General features: G+C 45.1%; 1 protein-coding gene across 4 annotated transcripts in view; it reads right to left on the bottom strand.

Annotated features, from left to right (window-relative positions):
* The window catches only part of MYO1B (myosin IB), a 195,752-nt gene that overhangs the window by 157,340 nt on the left and 18,908 nt on the right, over window positions 1-19,504 (bottom strand). For all 4 annotated transcript variants that reach the window (XM_075934204.2, XM_075934205.2, XM_075934206.2 and 1 more), the window contains exon 2: window positions 12,231-12,371. In XM_075934204.2, coding sequence (XP_075790319.2) covers window positions 12,231-12,365 — 135 coding nt within the window. In that variant the 5' untranslated portion in view covers window positions 12,366-12,371. The remainder of the gene's footprint in view (window positions 1-12,230; window positions 12,372-19,504) is intronic.

Here is a 19,504-nt window from a genome sequence, read left to right as displayed (position 1 = left end):
TAATGTTTAGAGGCTACTTTAACTCAAAAAAGCAAAGTGAAGCCATCACCTTGGTTGCTGATTAACAGCTTGGTAATATCAAGTACAGGAATGAATCAATACAGAAGGGATTCAAGTAGTAAAATAGAAAGGCCTGTATATTTACAATATGGTTAGAGCCATGGTGTCCAACCAGTAGCCACTAGGGATGTCAATATGTAGTCTAACCTTGGCTTTTCAGTTAACCTTATCAACTACACGCACTCCCCTCCCTTGCTGCCTCTGTATCAGAGGCAGCAGCACGGGGAAGCAGGCAGCGTGGGGAACTGGTTTTTAAACTGGCTCCACTCATGCCTGTGATAGAGAGGCAGCAGCGCAGGGTGGCAGGAGAGCTCCCCAGGAATGGGGCCAAGAGCACACTGGCTGCCAGTCCCGCCCTTGGGGACTACTGAATAATTGTGTAACCAATAAGATTTCATGCAGTTACACAACTACTCAATTACACTATATTACATCCCTAATACCCACTATAGTGGCTAATGCTACAGCAACCTAGCCACACTCGACGGGTCAAATAGCCACATGTAGCTAGTGGCTAGCACATTGGACACCATGGAGTTATAGAATAAGTGCACAGTGTTTATATAAGTGTCTAATCTGATTGGCTAGTAAAAGACATCAGCTAATTACACCATGATATATTACAAGCTATATGACTCTTAAGAAACAAACACAAAATAGCTATGTAAGTAAGACACAAACTAGAGCACATTGAATTGCAAACCTGTATATTCATGCATCAGTAACATTACAGCATTCACTGAACCCTGGCTAACTGATAAGCCCCATTTCACTGTGCCGTATAACGTCAGTAATTAGATCAAGAGATAGCAGTGGTCTATTGTCTCATGTGTATTTTGCACCAAAATATATATGAAGGAAAGTTACAGTAAAAAAGGGGTTCGTTCTTGTATTAAGATGCTTCTCCTAAGTATACGCCATTTTCTACTCATTGAAGGAGGAAAAGAACATTGTTCAAAGTAGTAGGGACTCAAGTGCTTTTGACCCTTCAGCAAATCTGTGAATGAATAGACAAGGCATAGGGATACAGGGAAACCTTGATCAAAGCAGTATGCTGCTGATTTGGCCCCAAATGCCATTTAAATGATACACCTGGGTGACAGACTTTGAAAGACTAGAATACTCAGAGAGCTGAACCCTTTCTTGTCAGGAAAGCAAGCCAAGATCAAACCCTGCTTATAGCAATCGCACAAGCACAAATATACCTGGCTCCCCTGTCAATGATTTCCCACTCACCCTTCACATTTCTGGATTTAAAAATCATGGGGGAGAGAGGAAGAGAACCACAACTTGCCCAGGAATGAAGCTTCAGTTTTGAATGCAAACATGTACTCAACCACCTCTGTTATTCATTGAACTGCTAATGGAATATACCATTTGTGTGGATCATGCCAGAATATCAGAGGAAGTTACTGGTAGAGCTAGCTGAACAATTCACAAATAATATATTTAGGGAATGAAGCTGCCTCCCCCACAAATTACCCACAGACTGATTTTTATGAAGTAGTTCTCTGTTTGAAATTGTTCAATGAATCTTGTGTGAACAACTTTAGCATCTGAGTTGTTTGCAACCTGTAAACAGGAATCTCCAAATGCTCAGTACAGGCAGTCCCCGGGTTACATGGATCCGACTACATCGGATCCCTACTTACAAACGGGGTGAGGCAACCCCGCACTAGCTGCTTCCCCCCAGCAGACCAGGGAGACGCAAAGCTAGCGCGCCCCACCCCCCCCAGCAGACCAGGGAGATGCGGAGCGGCTTTTCTCAGCAGACACCTCAGCTTGAGAATAAAGGACGGAGGGAAGTGAGGTGTGGGAGAATAAAACTGAGCTCTGGAGAAATGTTTGGCTAGAGTTTCCCCTACAATATGTACCAATTCCGACTTACATACAAATCAACTTAAGAACAAACCTACAGTCCCTATCTTGTACTAACCCGGGGACTGCCTGTATTAGTGATCAGATTTTGAAACTGTCATTAGCCAACTAAATTACACATTATAGTTTGTTTGCTGACTGGCTAGCCTAACCTTTAAAATTTCTGTCTTTTAAAACAAATAAAAGTCAGTTTCACCATTAAATTCATTTGGTTGATCAAAAGAATCTCAAGTTTGGAATTTGCTTTCTGTAAACATCAGTACCTGTTGAATTCTGCCCAGATGTTTGCAAAAGCGTGAATAAAAAGGGATGCAAACTTATTGGATGCAAATTTTGCTTTAAAAGCTACCAAAACCATTTACTAACAATTAGAGCTTTTTATTTTTAAAAAACTGCGGACTTATACCTCATGTCAGACATTTCCAGACACACTCAGTTTTTCTCCTTTTCAATGAACACATGCACATTATCCACTGAGCCCCCAAAACCACTCAACACAGAATTACTGCAAAATCCTATGGTAATTATTAGAACATTTGGCCTAACTCCAATTAAACTAACCTTCATGCTTATTTTTATAGAAACAGTCTCCAGCTTTGCATTCTGGAATGCAACCCAACACCAGTCTCCATTAAACTTTCTGTCAAAAAACACATGAACATTCACAACAATGTAACCAATTCAGTAGCCACTACTCTATTCTGAGCATTCTTCTTTTCTCCTGTGAGCCCAAGAACATGCTACTTTTGAAAGGCTGAACTATTTTTTTCCAAGACAGGGGTGGACAAAAATTTTTGACCGAGGGCCACTTCAGAAATGTTTGAAGGGCCATCCAGAAGGGGCAGGGCCAGGACACTTCTGTGTTTCCCCACCCACGGATCCTGATTGGTCTGAGGATGCAGGAGTGCGCAAAGTCTTTGCCATCCCCCTGCCATTCCCTTGCTCCCTCCCCCCCGAGCCACCAGCTGTTCTGAACAGCTGGCGGTTCCCTTTAGATACCCGTGCCCCTGGAGGTGGGAGAAGACTTTGCATGCTCCCCCCTGTTGCCCCCAGAGCAATCAGGGCCTGCAAAGGGGAGCATGTGATGTGTCTCGCTCCCTGCCCCAGCAAGGGAGCTCCATGCTTAGAGTCAACTGCCACCTGAGCAGCAGTTGGCGGTTGACTTTAAGTGCTGAGCCCCTTGCAGGGTGGGAGGAAACTTCACTCACTCTCCTCACCCCCAAGCCCTGATTGTCCTGGGTGTCGGGTGAGCATGCAAAGTTTCCTCCCACCCTGCCCCCGTACTGCAAGGAGAGTACAGTGCCGAGAAGCACCTCACTCCTCGTAGGGCAAAAGGAAATTTCATTCGCTGCCCCTCCCGGCCCCCAGGCCAAGCAGGGCTTTAGGGCAAGAGAGGAGCACACAAAGTCTCTTCCAGCCCCGCCAGGAGCGCACAGTGCTTCTAAGTTCCATGCGCTCCTCGCAGGACGGGAGCAGGGCAGGGGGAGACTTTGCGTGCTTCCGCCCACCCCAGGCCCTGATCGGCCTGGGGGTGGGGGAAATGGCAGGGCCTCTGCAGGCCAGATCAACTCACTAGGCAGGCCAGATCCACCCCACAGAGGCCTTTTTGCCCACCTCTGCTGTAAGAGCTACGATACCAAAACACAAATGTTTATTACTGTGTTTAAAGAGTAGGTGTGATTAGAAATCTGACAACCAAGACCCAAGGCCTTGTCCTACGGTGGGTCAAGAAAGGGAAGGTTGGAGTACAGGAGAGAGCCCACAGCTGGGGAAAAGGGTTGGGGTGTGCGCACCAACTTACCTCAGGCCACGCAATGGCTTAAGGCAGGCTCCCTGCCTATCTTGACTCTGTGTGGCTCCCAGCAGCAGCCCCCCACAGCTCCCATTGACTGTGGTTCCCAGCCAACGGAAGTTGCAAAGCCACCGCTCAGAGTGAGGGCAGTTTCTGGAGCTTCCCTGGTCACTACTGCATGCAGGGGCCGTAGGGACATGCTGGCCACTTTCAGGAGCTACACGAAGCCAGGGCAGGTAGAGAGTTTGCCTTAGCTCTGCTGTACCGCTGACCAGACTTTTAACTGCCAGGTCAGCAGTGCTGAATGAAGCCGCCACTGTCCCTTTTCAACCAGCCATTTGGGTTGGAACCTGGATGCTTGGTGGTAAACCTATTAAAGAGGGATTCACTGGTAACCTATTAAAGAGGGATTCACTGGTATGCAAACACTGACATTTGAATTTGCCAAGTGGAAGGCTGTTTTAAAAGAGCAAAGAAAAACCAAGGATCCAGCCATTTCTCACACCCCAATCCTGAATTTCTGTAAGAAGCATCTGCATTGGGTGACCAAAATGATTAGGGGGCTGGAGGGCATGACCTATGAGATGAGACTGAGGGATTTGGGTTTGTTTAGTCTGCAGAAGAGAAGAGTGAGGGGGGATTTCATAGCAGCCTTCAACTTCCTGAAAGGAGATTCCAAAAAGGATAGAGAGGGGCTGTTCTCAGTAGTGAGGGATGGTAGAACAAGGAGCAATGGACTTAAGTTACAGTGGGAGAGGTCGAGGTTGGATGTTAGGAAAAACTATTTCACTAGGAGGGTGGTGAAGCACTGGAATGGGCTACCTAGGGAGGTGGTGGAATCTCCGTCCCTAGAGGTTTTTAATGTCCCGGCTTGACAAAGTCCTGGCTGGAATGATTTAGTTGGGGTTGGTCCTGCTTTGGGCAGGGGGTTGGACTCAATGACCTCCTGAGATCTCTTCCAGCTCTATGATTCTGTAATTTACACTTCTTACTTTGGAAGTAAACATTCTACATGCACTCAGATCTAAATCTTGACTCTTCCCTGAAGCATGTAACCAAAGAAGTTCCAATTTACTGGAATCTACACAGTGCCTACAAAGTGTATAGTAGACGCGTTATGTCCTGCAGCATTGAGCTCTTAGCTGGTGCCATTTGCAGTAGTGAGGAGATGGAATTTCAAGGAAGTGCAAGGAGATAGCCACTGAATATACAAAACCTCACATCTGCCAGCCAACCACATGAAAACAGCTTTGCAGGGGAGAAGAGTGTTTCACCTTCCTCCAGAGAAAGAAACTTGTAAAAAGTCCATTTACTTTATCCTTTGGCAATGGATTTGTTAGCATCATATTTTCAATGATGAACTTTTCTAGAAAGACCAGCTAACATGGTTATGCAGCAGGCTTGGCTCACTGCAAAATTAACTTTAAAAAATAAATACATAAATAATTCATGTTAGAGAGCCTGTTCCCCACGGGCCAATCCCTTTGAGGGTTGTAAGTAGGATTTTTAACATGGCTGTAAAGCTGTAACAAATACATAGCTCAGAGAAACCATGTCAATTTACCAGAAACCGTTTAAAAATGGATGTTGACAAAGCCTTAGTTAATGGCTGTAGGCATTAAAAAACAATTGAATGGATAATGCTATTTGGTTGGTTGTTTTTTTTTTTTAATCTCTACAATTGAATACTGAAATGAGGGAGGAACTTGAATCTACAAATGAATGAGGAAAGAGCAAGTCCATTCCTAATGCCTCCAGGTTCATTCAACAGGCTTTGTTCATCTCTAACAGTAGCTCTTCAGTGGTCTCATTTTGCTCCCCGTGATAGCATGCAAAACGTGAGGTCCTATATGTTAATACATTTATTACTTCCAGATGTAATAAGGGATTCATTGTGCTCAACCTTAAGTCTAAATAAGTAAGTGAAAAATGTATTTGTCAGGCTTAAGTGTTGTGGTAGGAAGGGAGAGGCTGGTTCTTTGCTTTTAAAAAACAAACAGGAAATTCAGCAATAAACAAAACTCATGTCCACATGAAATTTTAGGAAGCTGAAGGAAACAAAATCGTGAGGGTGAAATTTAAATTGCAGCAAAATACAACTGATCTGGAACAGGAATAACATTCCTTGAATTACATTATGAAACATCACAAACCAGATAACCAGTATACTCAACAGTACACTGCTTGGCACTTCCTTGAAACAGCTATTGCTTTTATGGACTATGAGTTAAATATTTTAATATACAGTAGACTTCCGATAATCCGGCACCTTTGGGACCTAGGTGGTGCCAGATTATCAAATATGCCAGAGTATCGGGAGGTTCTCCAGCAGGGGGCCGTGACGGGTCTGCTGGGACCTGCACTGCGCCCAGGGAGTGGGCGGGGAACGGCGCGGCGAGGGGCAAACCCTCCGCCGTTTTGGAGGAAGGCTCTGCTCTGCCGCTTCCCCAACGCCACTTGTCAGTTTCAGCAGTGGCAGCAGCGGACATGGGGAAGTGGCAAAGGAGAGCAGCTGGGGTGCTGCCAGTTTGGTCCCGCAATGCCGCCCCTCACCCTCCTGCTCGGCGATAACTATTGCAGTCTGGGCGGTGGGGAGCCTGCTCCCTTCCCGGAAACTCTTGGTGGTGGCGTGGGGCTGGGCGCAGCTGGAACGGGGCAAGTTCAGGGACTTACCTCTCACCCCCTCTCCTCCACTGCTGCTGTTTGCAGGCCAGCAGCTGGGTTTCCCTAGCTGGCCTGTCGTCAGCGCAGAGCTTCCCCCACCTTCCTGCAAAACGGTGGAGGGTTCGCCCCTCGCTGCTCCATTCCCCGCCCACCCCCCACCTGAACACAGTGCAGGCCCTGGCAGACCTATTACAGGGGTATAAATCCCCTTCTCCTCTTCTCCCCTTCTCTTTCCCAGCCACGAGCGCCCATGGGGTTCACAGCAGCTCCATTTGTCCGGCTGGCCAGAGCACGTCTGGGTTCCAGTTGGTGCCGGACTATTGGGAGTGCCGGACCACTGGATGCTGGATAATTGGAATTTTACTGTAGTAAGTGCTCTGCTTTCATCTAAAAGGTTCCATCTTTAATTGGTAAATTAGTAAATTGTGGTTTTTAAAGATTAAACGATAAAGTGGTAGATAAAGTTGGTTGAAATATCATTTCCTTCTTATTCAGCCTCCAAAACAGGAGTTAAACATGTTTTCAAGATCTTTTTCCTTGGCAGCAACTTTTCAACAAAATGCATTTAAGTGTCAGGATTTTCCTGGAAGGCAAATGTTCCTCTATTACTGAAGAAAATGGCACTTTCCCTTATTTGCCAAAGCAAACAATTAATTATATTTCAGTAATACTTTCATCACTTTAGTCAACAATTAGAATTTTGAAAAGTGAAATCTCTTGATATAAGTGCTTCAAAGAATGCACTTTTTAAATCAGCGTGTAATTCAGCTAGTTTTTAATGTATACTTTTTAAAAAAATTAGACAGTTGATATACAAGTTTGACATATCTCCAAAACAAACTGTACAGAAGGGGTGGGGATCCTAAGGCTTGCCTGGATCTGGCTCCTGAGGCTTGGGGCCTCCCCTTCAACATTGGGGAGTCCATGCTGGTGCTCCACTTCCTCTATCCCGCCTCCCCCAGTTTGTTCTCCCCATGAGGCTGGAGCACACAATCTACTAGTTTGGGTCCAACTAATTTTCTGCGTGTCAGCATCCCACCCCTGCTGTACAGTCTCCCAAAGTTAAAATACAATTTTTTTCCATTCTATGACACCTAATGTTGAGATTCTTCAAAAATCTACTCCCTACTGACCAAACTGACCAAACATCTTTCCTAAGTGTCTGCATCAAAATCTAGGGTTTCTTCACAAAATAAATTTCTAGCCCTTATGGTTAAGAAAACAATCTTCCATACATGAACCGAAGATAAGCCAATACTGTACTATGTTCTTAAGTCTGCATGCAAACACTGACAGCACCTCTTCTAGTCTCCATGTTTTTTCTTGCTGCAACAGACTGAGAACTGATTAGCCTAGTTAGTTTTCACAGCTCCTATTGGAAATCCATAGTCACTGCTGAAACTGATAAGAATCAGGTCAATTACAATGTACTATCTATATCTTGGAAAGTTGTGAGCAGTAGCAAAGGCAAGCACTGTGGGGGTGCTATTCATTGGGAGGTCCATTGGGGGGAGGGAGGGGTGACTGGGAGAAAGCTAGATTACTAGAGTCACACTCACCCATCCTCCTCTATCTAGGAGGAGCCAAAGGAGGCTCTACATTTTAGTGATTAAATGCCTGATTGTCACTTGCAGAGCTGGTCTTGGGGCGGGCGAGCCGGATGGTCGCCCGGGGCCGTCATTTTCAAGGGTCCGCCAAAATGTAACACAACAAATTGTATATATAATGGAAAAGATTGCATGAGCTTTGGCCAGATATTTTTCAAGTTTTCTCTGCAGCAAAACTGCCCCGCCTGCCCTGCCCAGCATACTGCCCTGCACTGAGACTGCTTTTCACTCTTTGGTGCCAGGAACCCACCTCTGGTTCCCCGCATCTGCACATCTCTCCCCACAAGACACTCCTGGGAGAGTCTCACGTCTCCAGACAGCTCCCCTTAGTGCAGTGGTCTCCAACCTTTTTACACCCAAGATCACTTTTTAAATGACAGACCAAGCCAAGACCTACCGCCCCGCCCCTTCCTTGAAGCCCCGCCCTCTCTATTCTCTTCCTCTCCATCACTTGCTATCCCCAATCCTTATACTGCTGATTTTTTTTTTTTAATTCTTCTGTAGGAAGAGTTTTTTCCAACATTTGGCCTGTCTAGACTGGACCAAATGTCAGGAAAAAACCCTTCTTTTGGAAGCCACCTTATTCCTTGTGGAAAGGGGAATATAGGGGTGACTGAAAGAGCCTGTTTGCTCTTCCACTAAAAAAGCGGAAGAACAAACGCAACCCTGGATGCAGAAGAGTTTTTCTGGGATATCTCCAGAATCCTGAAAAACTCCTGCAGTCTAGCTGGACCCTTGCTGTGTTGAGACAGGATGTGTAGTCTCTGGGGTGGGAATGGGGGATTTGGGTGTGGGAAGGGGTAAGAGGTGCAAGCTCTGGAAGGAAATCTGGATGCAGGAGGTGGTGGAGAAAGGGACACTGGCTCGGGGAGGGGGCTCCAGGCTGGGCACTGTTGGGGTACTAAGCAAGCTACAGGCTTGTGGATGTGAGGGTGCAGGAATTTGGGTTGGGGTATGAGAGGGGCTCAGGGCAGGGTGTTTGATAAGCTCAGATCTAGCATCTGGGGAAGGGGAAATGCAGGAGTAGTTGTGGCCAGATGGGGGTTTGGCCCCAATTGGGGGTTTGTTGGCCAGGCTTCATTTTTAAATAAAATGCTATGTTAAACACAAAAAGTTTCTGCATTGTCTTTATTTATGAGAATGGCAGGGAACCTGCCTTCAGTCAGGGGTCACTGACCGATAGAAAAGTCATTTGGGAGCAGGGAACATAGTACTGGGGAGGGGTACTAGTGGGTTCTGGGGCAGGGAACAGGGTGCCAGTGGGGGCAGGGGAGAGGGGGCAGGGTTCCAGGACAGGTTTCTGCAGCAGGGGACAGGGTGCTGGGGGGGACAGGTTTCTGCAGAGGGGAGTAGGGGGACAGGTTTCTGTAGAGGGGAAGGCAGGGGGACAGGTATCTGCAGTAGGAGACAAGGTGCCAGAGGGAACTGGTTTCTGCAGGGGGGGCAGGGTGCCGGGGAACAAGTTTCTGCAGGGGGGGGCAGGTTTCTGCAACAGGGTGGGGGGACAAGAGAGGGGGAACAGGAGGCCAGGAGGGCGGGGGACAGGTTTGGGGCAGAGAAGAGGGAACAAGGTTGGGGGGCAGGGAGCTCCCTACACCAGCCAAAGAGGGAAGCCTCCGACCCGCGCTCCCTCCGGACTGACTGCAGGGCAGCCGGGTTGGAGCAAAGAGAAGCGGCTGCCCGGCCAGCTGACCATGGCGCAGCAAGTTCCATGTGGGCAGGCGCAGAGGGGAAGCAGCCCGATCAGCTGGAGCGCGGGGCAGCCTCTTTCAGCTGAAAGCCAGAGTCAGCTGGCTGGGGTGTTTCAGCCCTCCCGACCTCCCAGCTCCCACCATTCCTTGCAGCTACTCACCTGTGTTGTTGCTTGGTGAGTAGCTGCTCCTCAAATGAGGAAATCTAATGTAAATGTACTGCACAGGCACGCAGTTCAGAGAGGGCTCAAGAGCTACTCTTAGAGCCCCTGAGATCTACCGGTAGATCGCGATCTACTGGTTGGTGACCATGGCCTTAGTGTCTGTATTTCCCAGCCAGGCCCAGGGCACGAGGTAGCAGGCACGGTTGGAAGGTAGGAACCCTATTAGTTGCATTTAAAAAAAAAAAAATCACTGTGGCAATTTTTTGTTGCCTTTTTTCAAAGAGCAAATCAACCAACCACACTAGATAAGTTCTCATTCTTCAGAAGTGATATCAGCAGTGCGCCTCGGCCGACAGTCAGAAAAGTGTAGGTAAAGGTCTCTAATTCTTTTCAACGAAAATGAGATGCAATGCCAGAGCAAGGAATTTTGTCACCCAGGGCGAAACCAAACCTTAACTGCCTTTAATAATTAAAAATAATTTGAAAATGCTTCTTTAAAATATTTCATTATCATATATGCAAACTTAAGGATCAAAGAACATTTTTCAAATATTCAGGCTAACATGGCATATTGTTGTAAGGGCCACGAAAAGACATTTGTCCGGGGCCGCCAATTGGTTAGGACCAGCCCTGGTCACTTGTAGTCTCTGACAGCTCCTGAAGGAGAGAATTCCTCAAACAGCACCTTGAAAGGAATTGTTCTCTTCTCCCTGCATCTCCAGGACAACTTGGCTCCACCCCTCAACACTGCCTGTGATAATGAAAGCTACTTGTCTTGCTTTAGTCCTTGGCGATCAGGTGACTAGTCATTTCTTCAAGCCTTATACAGGCAGTCCCCGACTTACGCCGGATCCGCACTTACAAACGGGGCTCTCTCGCCCCGGAGCTCGCAGGCAGCCTCCACCTCCCGCCACCTCGACCTCCGGGGCGAGAAAAGCTGCTCCCGGTGCCCCTGGTCTGCTGGGTACCGTCCCCAGCAGACCAGGGGCACCGGGAGCAAAGCCGCAGCAGCGGCAGGTTCCCGCACTTCTGAGGCTTTGCTCAGGCAAAGCCTCAGAGGCGCAGGACCCTGCCGCGGCTGCGGCTTTGCTCCCGGTGCCCCTGGTCTGCTGGGGGGGGGCGTGCAGCTAGTGTGCCCCCCTCCCCCAGCAGACCAGGCTTTTGTTGTGAACCCTAGGGCAGAGCAGCTGGGGCGCTGCCGGTTGGTCCCGCAGCGCCTCTCCTCGGCGCTACTGGACCAACCCGGCAGCACCCCAGCTGCTCTGCCCCAGGAGTCCTGATTCAGCCGCTGCTGGTCAGTTTCAGCAGTGGCTGAATCAGGACGCCTGGGGCGGAGCAGCTGGGGTGCTGCCGGGTTGGTCCAGTAGCGCCGAGGAGAGGCGCTACTGGAGCAACCCAGCAGCACCCCAGCTGCTCTGTCCCCAGGCGTCCCCAAGTCAGGAAGCCCGAGGCAGAGTTGCTCTGCCCCAGGCTTCCTGGAATCAGCCGCTGATCAGTTTCAGCAGCAGCTGACTTGGGGACGCTTGGGGTTCTTAAGTTGAATCTGTATGTAAGTCAGAACTGGCGGTCAGTTTCAGCAGCGGCTGAATCTGGACGCCAGTTCCGACTTACATACAGATTCAACTTAAGAACAAACCTACAGTCCCTATCTTGTACTTAACCCGGGGACTGCCTGTATGTGAAAAGGGTGGGTGGGAGGGTAAGGCTTAAGTGAGCAGATATTGGAAACAGTATGTGTTTGGATATCGGTGGGAGAAGAAAGTGCAAGAGTGATTCTGAAAATCACAAATATATAATGGAGCAGAGAGAACACATAATGTAGGGAAATAGAGAGATTCAAAGGCAGTGAAAAGAGATGAAATAACACAAGCAATGCAGATAAAGTATGATCACAGGATCGAAAGGAGAAAGTGTAATTAAATCATGGAGGGATTGACAGCATATCAGGAAACACATCAAATAATATTTTGAACAATTAAATATAAAGTGGATTTGAGGATAAACTGTAACTAGATATGGTACACAACTCTTTTATTGCATGAAGTTGCAGGGGTTATTGCTTGAAGCGCACCACCATGTAAGTGGTTAACCTGTTAACAATAACATTTAACCAGTTAACTGATTGAATGGGATTTTACATCCATACTATTTACATTGTTGATTCCCCAGTGTCTTCTTTTAAAAGTGATGGGATCCAAATCCCATCCTTACAACATAATGTGATTCTGCTTATCGGACAGTGGACTAGTCTCTTACATACCTACCACGGTGTCCAGTTGACATATACCCCCTACACACAACATCATTCTAACCACTCTTAAAAAGAGGGGACTAAATAGCCCTCTAAAGAGGTATTTGTGCAAAATATACTTACATATATTTCACTGTGGTCAAAGCGTTTTTTGAGGTTGTTAATGAATGAATCTTCATTAAGAGGCTCTAAAAGGACCATATCTCCCACTCCAATCATGTTGTCTAGAAGTGATGTCTTCACCTCCATTTTGGCCATTTTCCTCTGTTGGGAGAGAAAAAGCAATATGAGCACGAGTAATTTAAAAAGGTTCTATTTATTCACATTTTACGAGCCACCCAGGAGTTTGGCTGAATATCACACTCGAACATAAATACACAGAGAGTCATTTTTATTAAACATTTTTCAAAATGTGGTATTTTTAAATCTAGAAAGGTCAGAAGTCACAACAATAATTCAAAGCAATGTGGACATAAAGCAAAGGCACCCAAAACATAATCCCTAATGTCCTAAGACACAGCCCTTGTTTGCCATACATCAGCTATCGAGGGGCAATTCAGAGTAACAAGATTATAACATGCCAAAACCCATGATTCCTTTATTTATTGTTTTCATGGAAGATGAGCTAGAAACAAGTAAAAAATTTTTATATGAATGTAATTCATATAGATATATTTTTAATTCAGGGCCCAATCCAGAAGTTCCTAGGTAAGGAAGTTTTTAGGGACTTAATGAAGAGCTTTTATTTATAAGAAGCAATTGTTTTTAAAACTGAAAAAAAAATCTAAATTGCAATTTATGCATACAATCCATGATGTGGTATCTAGTCTGCATCCAGACTTTTTGATTATAGTAAAAATGTGTTCAAGTGTATGCAAAACCCAGCTTTCTATTGATTTTTAGGAGGCTCAATCATTCATAAAAAGTCATTGCTTTTTATGGGCTTACTGTCACATTGTAATTTGATTCATTTCTCCCCCATCTTTACCTTCCCTCCTCTATTCCAAACAATCTTTTTGGATTTTTAAACATAAAATTACTTCACTGACTTAAATCAGAAGACAAAGCTACCTATACATTATATTTTCCATTTTGAGGAAGGGAGGGCATTACAGTCTGGATTGCCTACTGTCCAATCACAGCAGAATTATACCTTTACTGCTCTTTGTCAAAGCATTTCTTTTCTTAAGTCCTTTCAACTTAAGTGCAGACAATAATTTACTTCCAACTGCATTTGCTGAAACTATAGACAAAGCTTTTTAATTCAAACAGAAAATTACGGCTATGAAACTATTGAGACGTTTACACTGAAAAAAAAAAAACCACAACCCACGGCTGGCCCACGCCAGCCCACCGAGGCTCACGGGCTTGGGCAGCAGGACTGTTTCACTGCTGTGTAGACATCCAAGTTCAGGCTGGAACCTGAGCTCTGGAACTATCTTACCCCTCAGTCAGAGCCCACAAGCCTAAATCAGCTGGGGCAGGACAGCCACAGGTTTCTCTTTACTATGCAGACATACCTTGGGAGAACAAAGAGACTCTAAACTTCCGTAATGCAGACAGGAGAAAATTGAGGACCAAGATCAAGCCGAGGAATTCATGCTCACATGTAAACGTTTTTACAAGATGAAAAAAATGGATCATAGACAGCACTGTAAATGCTGAACTATGGACAGATGAGCAGCCTTATGACATCATGCACAATAATCTCAAAACTTGTTTGTGTGTAACAGCCATGTAACTCTGTAATAGTAGGCTAGCCATACTAATGAGAAGTGACCACTTATTACTAAGTAGCCAGGCTGTCATCATCACCTTATATACAACAAATCCTAGTTTTGTTCTCATTTTCTTAGGAAACCTGGGTTAAATACGTTTCTCTAGGGAATTACTAGTTTATGTGGTCAGTGTTAAAGAAACTGTTTGCGTGTTTACTACTATCACTTGTATATTACTTCCCATAAAACTAATCTGAAACTGCTCAGACCAAACTATCTTTTTACTTCTTATTTGCAAACAGAACCATGAGATAAATTCTGCACTATTTTATTTCTGAGCTGTGGTTCAAATATCCCTCAAGTCGTCAACCAAGACACAAGGCATTTCTGATGTTATTTGAAGTTCAACCAAGAAAACTTACAGTGGAGCTGCAGGTTAACAAAAGTTAATAGTTACCAGATTCCCAACCGTAACCAAACCTGGGAATCTCAGAAAGTCACATCGATATGTGAAAACTGTCTCAATCATGCTGGACTATGGTAGACAACTGTGCTAGGTCAGTCTTGCTATACAAACAGGAGTGCATTTCCTTGTATATTGGAGAAAAAAATCCTCCGCTCCTGATTTAGTTAAAAAAATTTAAATTCCCCCCAAGAGTCATGCCATAAGTATGATTGGATTTGTACATCTTTTCCACTCCTCCTCATCAAACTACCTTTTAGAAACCAGCGGTCTGACTTTAAATTGTATATTTACTTTCCATGGGATTATTCTCTCCAACTATTTTGTACGAACCATTAAAAAAAAAAAAAAGAGTCCTCCTCGAATATGGAATGTATTAAATACTGGTTCAGGACCAAAAAAAGTTTAGCGCTCACAAAACCCTAATATGGTCAACTATCACCTAAAATTTAAGTCTAGCCATTTACCACTCTGAAATTACAAACCACCTAAGATGCTAAATGCATCATTGCTATGGAATTTCAAGACCAAGAGCGCCCAAGCCAGTAACTGATTCATATACTGTACTGCTCAACTAAGGGGTACTTACAAAAGGGATGCACCAAGTCACTTTCCTCAGTATTCAAAGCTGGAACTGTGCATGACTCACATAGATCGGCACTGACAATATTTGAGAAAGAATTGAATAAACCTTGTGAGGTCCTAAACTTTTTTTTCCAGAAATCTAGCACGATAGTATCTATCATTGGTCATTTCTATCAGCTTTAGAACAGGAAGATATTACTGATCCGGATAATAAAACTGACACAATATGCTGGCCTTGAGAAAGTTTGGCTTGTATTGAAATTGTATGATCCAAAAATACTCAACAATTCAAATGTTTTAAGCCACCTCTCTGGGATCCAACACTGGCACAGTTGTCACAATGGAGGATTTAAGCAGGCTTGCAGGATGGGTTTAGTTTAAAAAGAGGACTGAGAAGAAGCAACTGGAAAAAAAGATTTTTCCTTATACAGTTATTAAGAAGAGCAACACTAATATTAAAACCACACATTGAGCAATTAGGTTTACAACAATAGAATAATTAAGAATAGAATAGTGGGAAAGGGACATTAAAATAGAATCATTTGGTTTTGTAAGGCAGTTTAAAAGCTCACGGTGCATTGTAAATGCCACATATTACTACTGTTAAAGAAAGATAACTCGGGAGAAATACTAAGAAGAATCATCGCTATATAATCAGTAGAGAAACAAAAAGTCCTATGTTGCACAGATAAAGGAAAAGTTTCAGGTAAGACATTCACAGATGTATCTGTAAGCTTTGGAGCTCAAATCAATGCTAGGTACTTAGTTAAACTACCTCGTTTTAAAGGTGCTGCGCCCCCCAACAGCTCCCATAGACCCGAGCTATTGTGTTCTCCAAGTCAGCCAACTTCTTAAATAGAGATTCAGGCATTAGCTACACTTACAAGTTTAAAGCACAACCACAGCAGCACTTTAAACTGAAAATGTGGTCACAGTACTGGCGCTGGGCAAGATATCTTCCAGCGCTCTATGTAAATCACCCCCACAAGGTGAGTAGATCACCATAACTTGCTGCGCTACTAGGGGAAGATATTTTTTCTGCTCTGTAGAGTGCCAGTGTAGACTGTGTCTTATATTTGTAAGTTCTTGCCCTTCAGCTATGAAGAAATGGTACTCTTATGGAATGAATTAAGTAAAGCTAATGTTGCCGAGCTTAAAAACAAAACTTCACTGCTACTAGTCAGCACTGGCCAATGCTGTGCATGGTATGGTACTCATAGAAACAAAACAAGTAAATTGGTTAAAAGTGACATGTGTTAATTATGTTTTGCTTTTTTTATAGAAACGCAAGATTGACTTTTGCTTTGGTTAGTTTTCTGAACAAATTACTGATCTGAGAGATTCAAAGGGGCACTGAAACTTTGTAGTTTCAAGGCTTTAGGACTTAAATGGCAAACTCTAAATTTACTTACACTCCCATTTACAGCTGTATCAAGCTAGCTTGGAGACACCAAATGAAAACAGAGTTTTGTAAAGTTTACAATGTAAATTTTTAAATTTTAGTAAAACAAGAAGTTAACTCGGGGAAAATAAAAAACCACTTGCCCTCTGCTAGTCAAATTTTCCCCCAAACCTCTTCTGAACTCTCCCACACCCATTTGCTAGTTCCCTCCCTATTAATCTTCCTCATCATCCTGAGAGTACACTATCTGTATCCCACACCACCATCCCTGTTCTCTTCCTGGTCAGTTTCCTCATTTTTCCTTTATATCTTTAACATTGAGGAGGGTGATATTTTAAAACCCAAAATAAATGTTCCTATTATTGGAAGTAAGGTGAGTGAGGCCAAAGTCAGACATCTATAATGATGTCACTTCTAGGGATGTAAGTGAACATTTATTTTTGTAAATGTGTAAGTGCTAAAAAAAAATTCAGCAGTTACGTAGTTTACACGCAAGAGGGCAGGCAGCTCACGGAGAGCTGGCTTTTAAGCCGACTCCCGCCTACCACCCTGCTTCCTCTGATACAGCAGCAACAGTGTGGGAAGGAGGCAGCTCCACAGAATCTGGCATGCATTGTTTAAAAGATGGCTCCCCATGCGTATCAGCTTCCGCCCTCCCCACACTACTGCCTCTCTATCAGAGGTGGTGCAGGTAGCATCATGGAATCCGGTGCTCAGGGTAAAAGCTGGTTCCCCAAACACTGGCTTCCCTTCCTTCCCCTACCTCCATACTGTTGCCTTTGTGGGAAGCAGCTTGTGGAGGAGACACACCAGTATGCAAGGGGAGCTGGGTTAAAAACGGGCACCAGCTTCTGCCTCCCCTTCTCTCCCGCTGCTGTCTCTGATCCTGAGGCAGCAAGGGGTGTGTGTGAGAGAGAGAGAGAGAGAACAGGCTTATCAGTTAATCGTTTAAACGACCACATGCTAACATCCAAAAATTCTGACTAAGTATGACAGATTACCATAATTTTGCAATCTCCAATAAGCAATGAATACAAATTCATTGAAGCGAAGACTATTTTATCTAGGCAACACTGTGCATTAAGACTTAGATACAAAATGTCAGGTTGGATATGAAAATTACAGTAAATGTACACACAAGGTGAACAGTCTTAAAATAATCAATAGAATACAAACATCTATCAGGGATGATCTACATGGTGCTTAGTCCTGCTGGGAAGGCAGGGGACTGAACTTGATGACCTCTCAGGTCCCAGTTCTGGTGTTCTATGATTTCACAAACATTTTTTAGGAATCAGCTAAAGGAACCTGCAGCAAATCTGAATACTTTAATGAGCACCAAACAGTACTATAAAAAGAAGCCAATGCACCAAGAGAGTCAAAAGCCAAGCAAAACACGTACGGTGAGAAGTCACTCACCCCTCTTCAAAGGGGGAAGTATAATACCATTCATATTAAGGGCATGATCATAGGTTTCCCATGCCACCCAAACACCCCAAAATATGATGCAAATAATCAAGCATTGCACATCTACAGGAAGCTGGTGACCATCAGATAATATACCTCTTACTTATTGCTAGGACTCTACCAAATTCAGAGTCCATTTCAGGGCTGGGGGGTTAAAATTAGCACATTTCATTTTTTCAGATGTTTACATCTGAAATTTCACAGCGTTGTTACCGCGGGAGTCAGACCCGCAAGGCTGTTGCTGGGGAGTTATGGATTGTCACCCTCATTTCTGCCCTGCTGCTGGCAGAGGCATGGCCTTCAGAACTGGGCAACCAGAGAGGAAGGTTATGAAGCTGCAGCAGTCCCACAGGCAGGGAGAGGGGAGGAGGGAAGATGCAACAGCTGGAGTGGCAGTCTCCCTGTGGTGAGGGGGGGAGTGACAGCTGAAGCCACAGAGCTTCCTGCAGCTGGGAAATATCCCAGAGGTGTGTCTGACCCACCCCAAGAGCGGCCCCAGCAGGGGCAGAGGAAGTCTCATTCCTCTTCACCCCTTGCAGACTAGCAGCTGGAGCCCCGAGCAGGGTAGGAGCTCTTGGCTGGGTGCCAGATTTCAGTAGGGAGATTAAATTTCATGGTCCATGGCACATTTTTCATGGCTGGAAATTCGGTAGGGTCCTACCTATTGCACAGCAGCTATTATTGGCAACATATGTAAGTTCCTCCCCACCTCCCACCCCTTCACTGCTGCCTCCGCAGTGAAAGAACATGTTAGTGTCCCATACCCAAAGCTCTCCTGACAGCGTATGCAACTCTGGACCTGTTCACACTGGCAATTTCAGGGTAGCTAAAGAAGTGGCCCTTACCATCACTTCAGTCTATTCACCGTAGAAAACATCTGTGAAATTAAAGGCAAAGTTATCAACAACACTAATAATTTAAGATCTAGGAGTTTAAGTAACTTTAGCTGCCCGACCTGGCCCTCGGCCTCCGTCTTTTTTGTGCTTTTTGCAATCACATTCACATGTATTTCATTTCCCTGTCACTGCATAATAGACACACACAAATAAATTAAACTGTCGAGTCTCATACAGGAAACAGTGAAAATGACTAGCTATATAGTAGGGATTTTATAGGATAACCGAGAGTGGGGGCAACAGGTAGGAGCTGGTGTGTGCTGAGGAGGGAGGCAGTTACCCCAACTCTGTACCTTGCCTGGAGGAGACCAAAGGATCTGGCCGAGCAGGACAGAGTGGTGTGAAGCCCCAGAGAGCAGGAAGGTGGGTGTCAGTGACATGATCTGTACACCAGGGGACAACCCTAAGGGGGCTTCTGTGATTCACCCCGTCACACTGTTCACCAGACACCAGTGCCCTCGGCATCAGCATATAACAAACAGCTGATTCTGACCCCAGGAAAACATTAGCAAGGGCTACCGACTCCCCAACTCCTCAGTCTTCGGGGCAGAACAAAGCACAGTGCAACAGCTGCAGTGTAGAGCTGACCTTTCTGTTGCCTTGAACTCTTCTTCAGGGAGAGCCTAGAGCCTCCTGCTTCTCCCAAGATTGTTCCAGGATGCTGAGACGTGGCAACAAAAGGACTGAGGAAAAAAAGAGCAAGGGGAGGGGACACAACTGCCAAGCAGTCCAATGTCTTCCTACCAAGACAAAAGTGTGTTTAAAAACCTCTGACTGGTCCCATGGAGGATATAAAATCCCATTGAATCACTTACCCAGTTAAGCATTAGGTTTAACTGGTTAACCAACGAAGCGGGATCCTGGGT

Source organism: Pelodiscus sinensis, chromosome 7 (genome assembly GCF_052426305.1).
Source record: "Pelodiscus sinensis isolate ZL-2025 chromosome 7, ASM5242630v1, whole genome shotgun sequence".
Lineage (NCBI taxonomy): Eukaryota > Metazoa > Chordata > Testudines > Trionychidae > Pelodiscus > Pelodiscus sinensis.
Note: the sequence above shows the minus strand (reverse complement) of the source record. Positions and strands in the feature narration are given on the sequence as shown.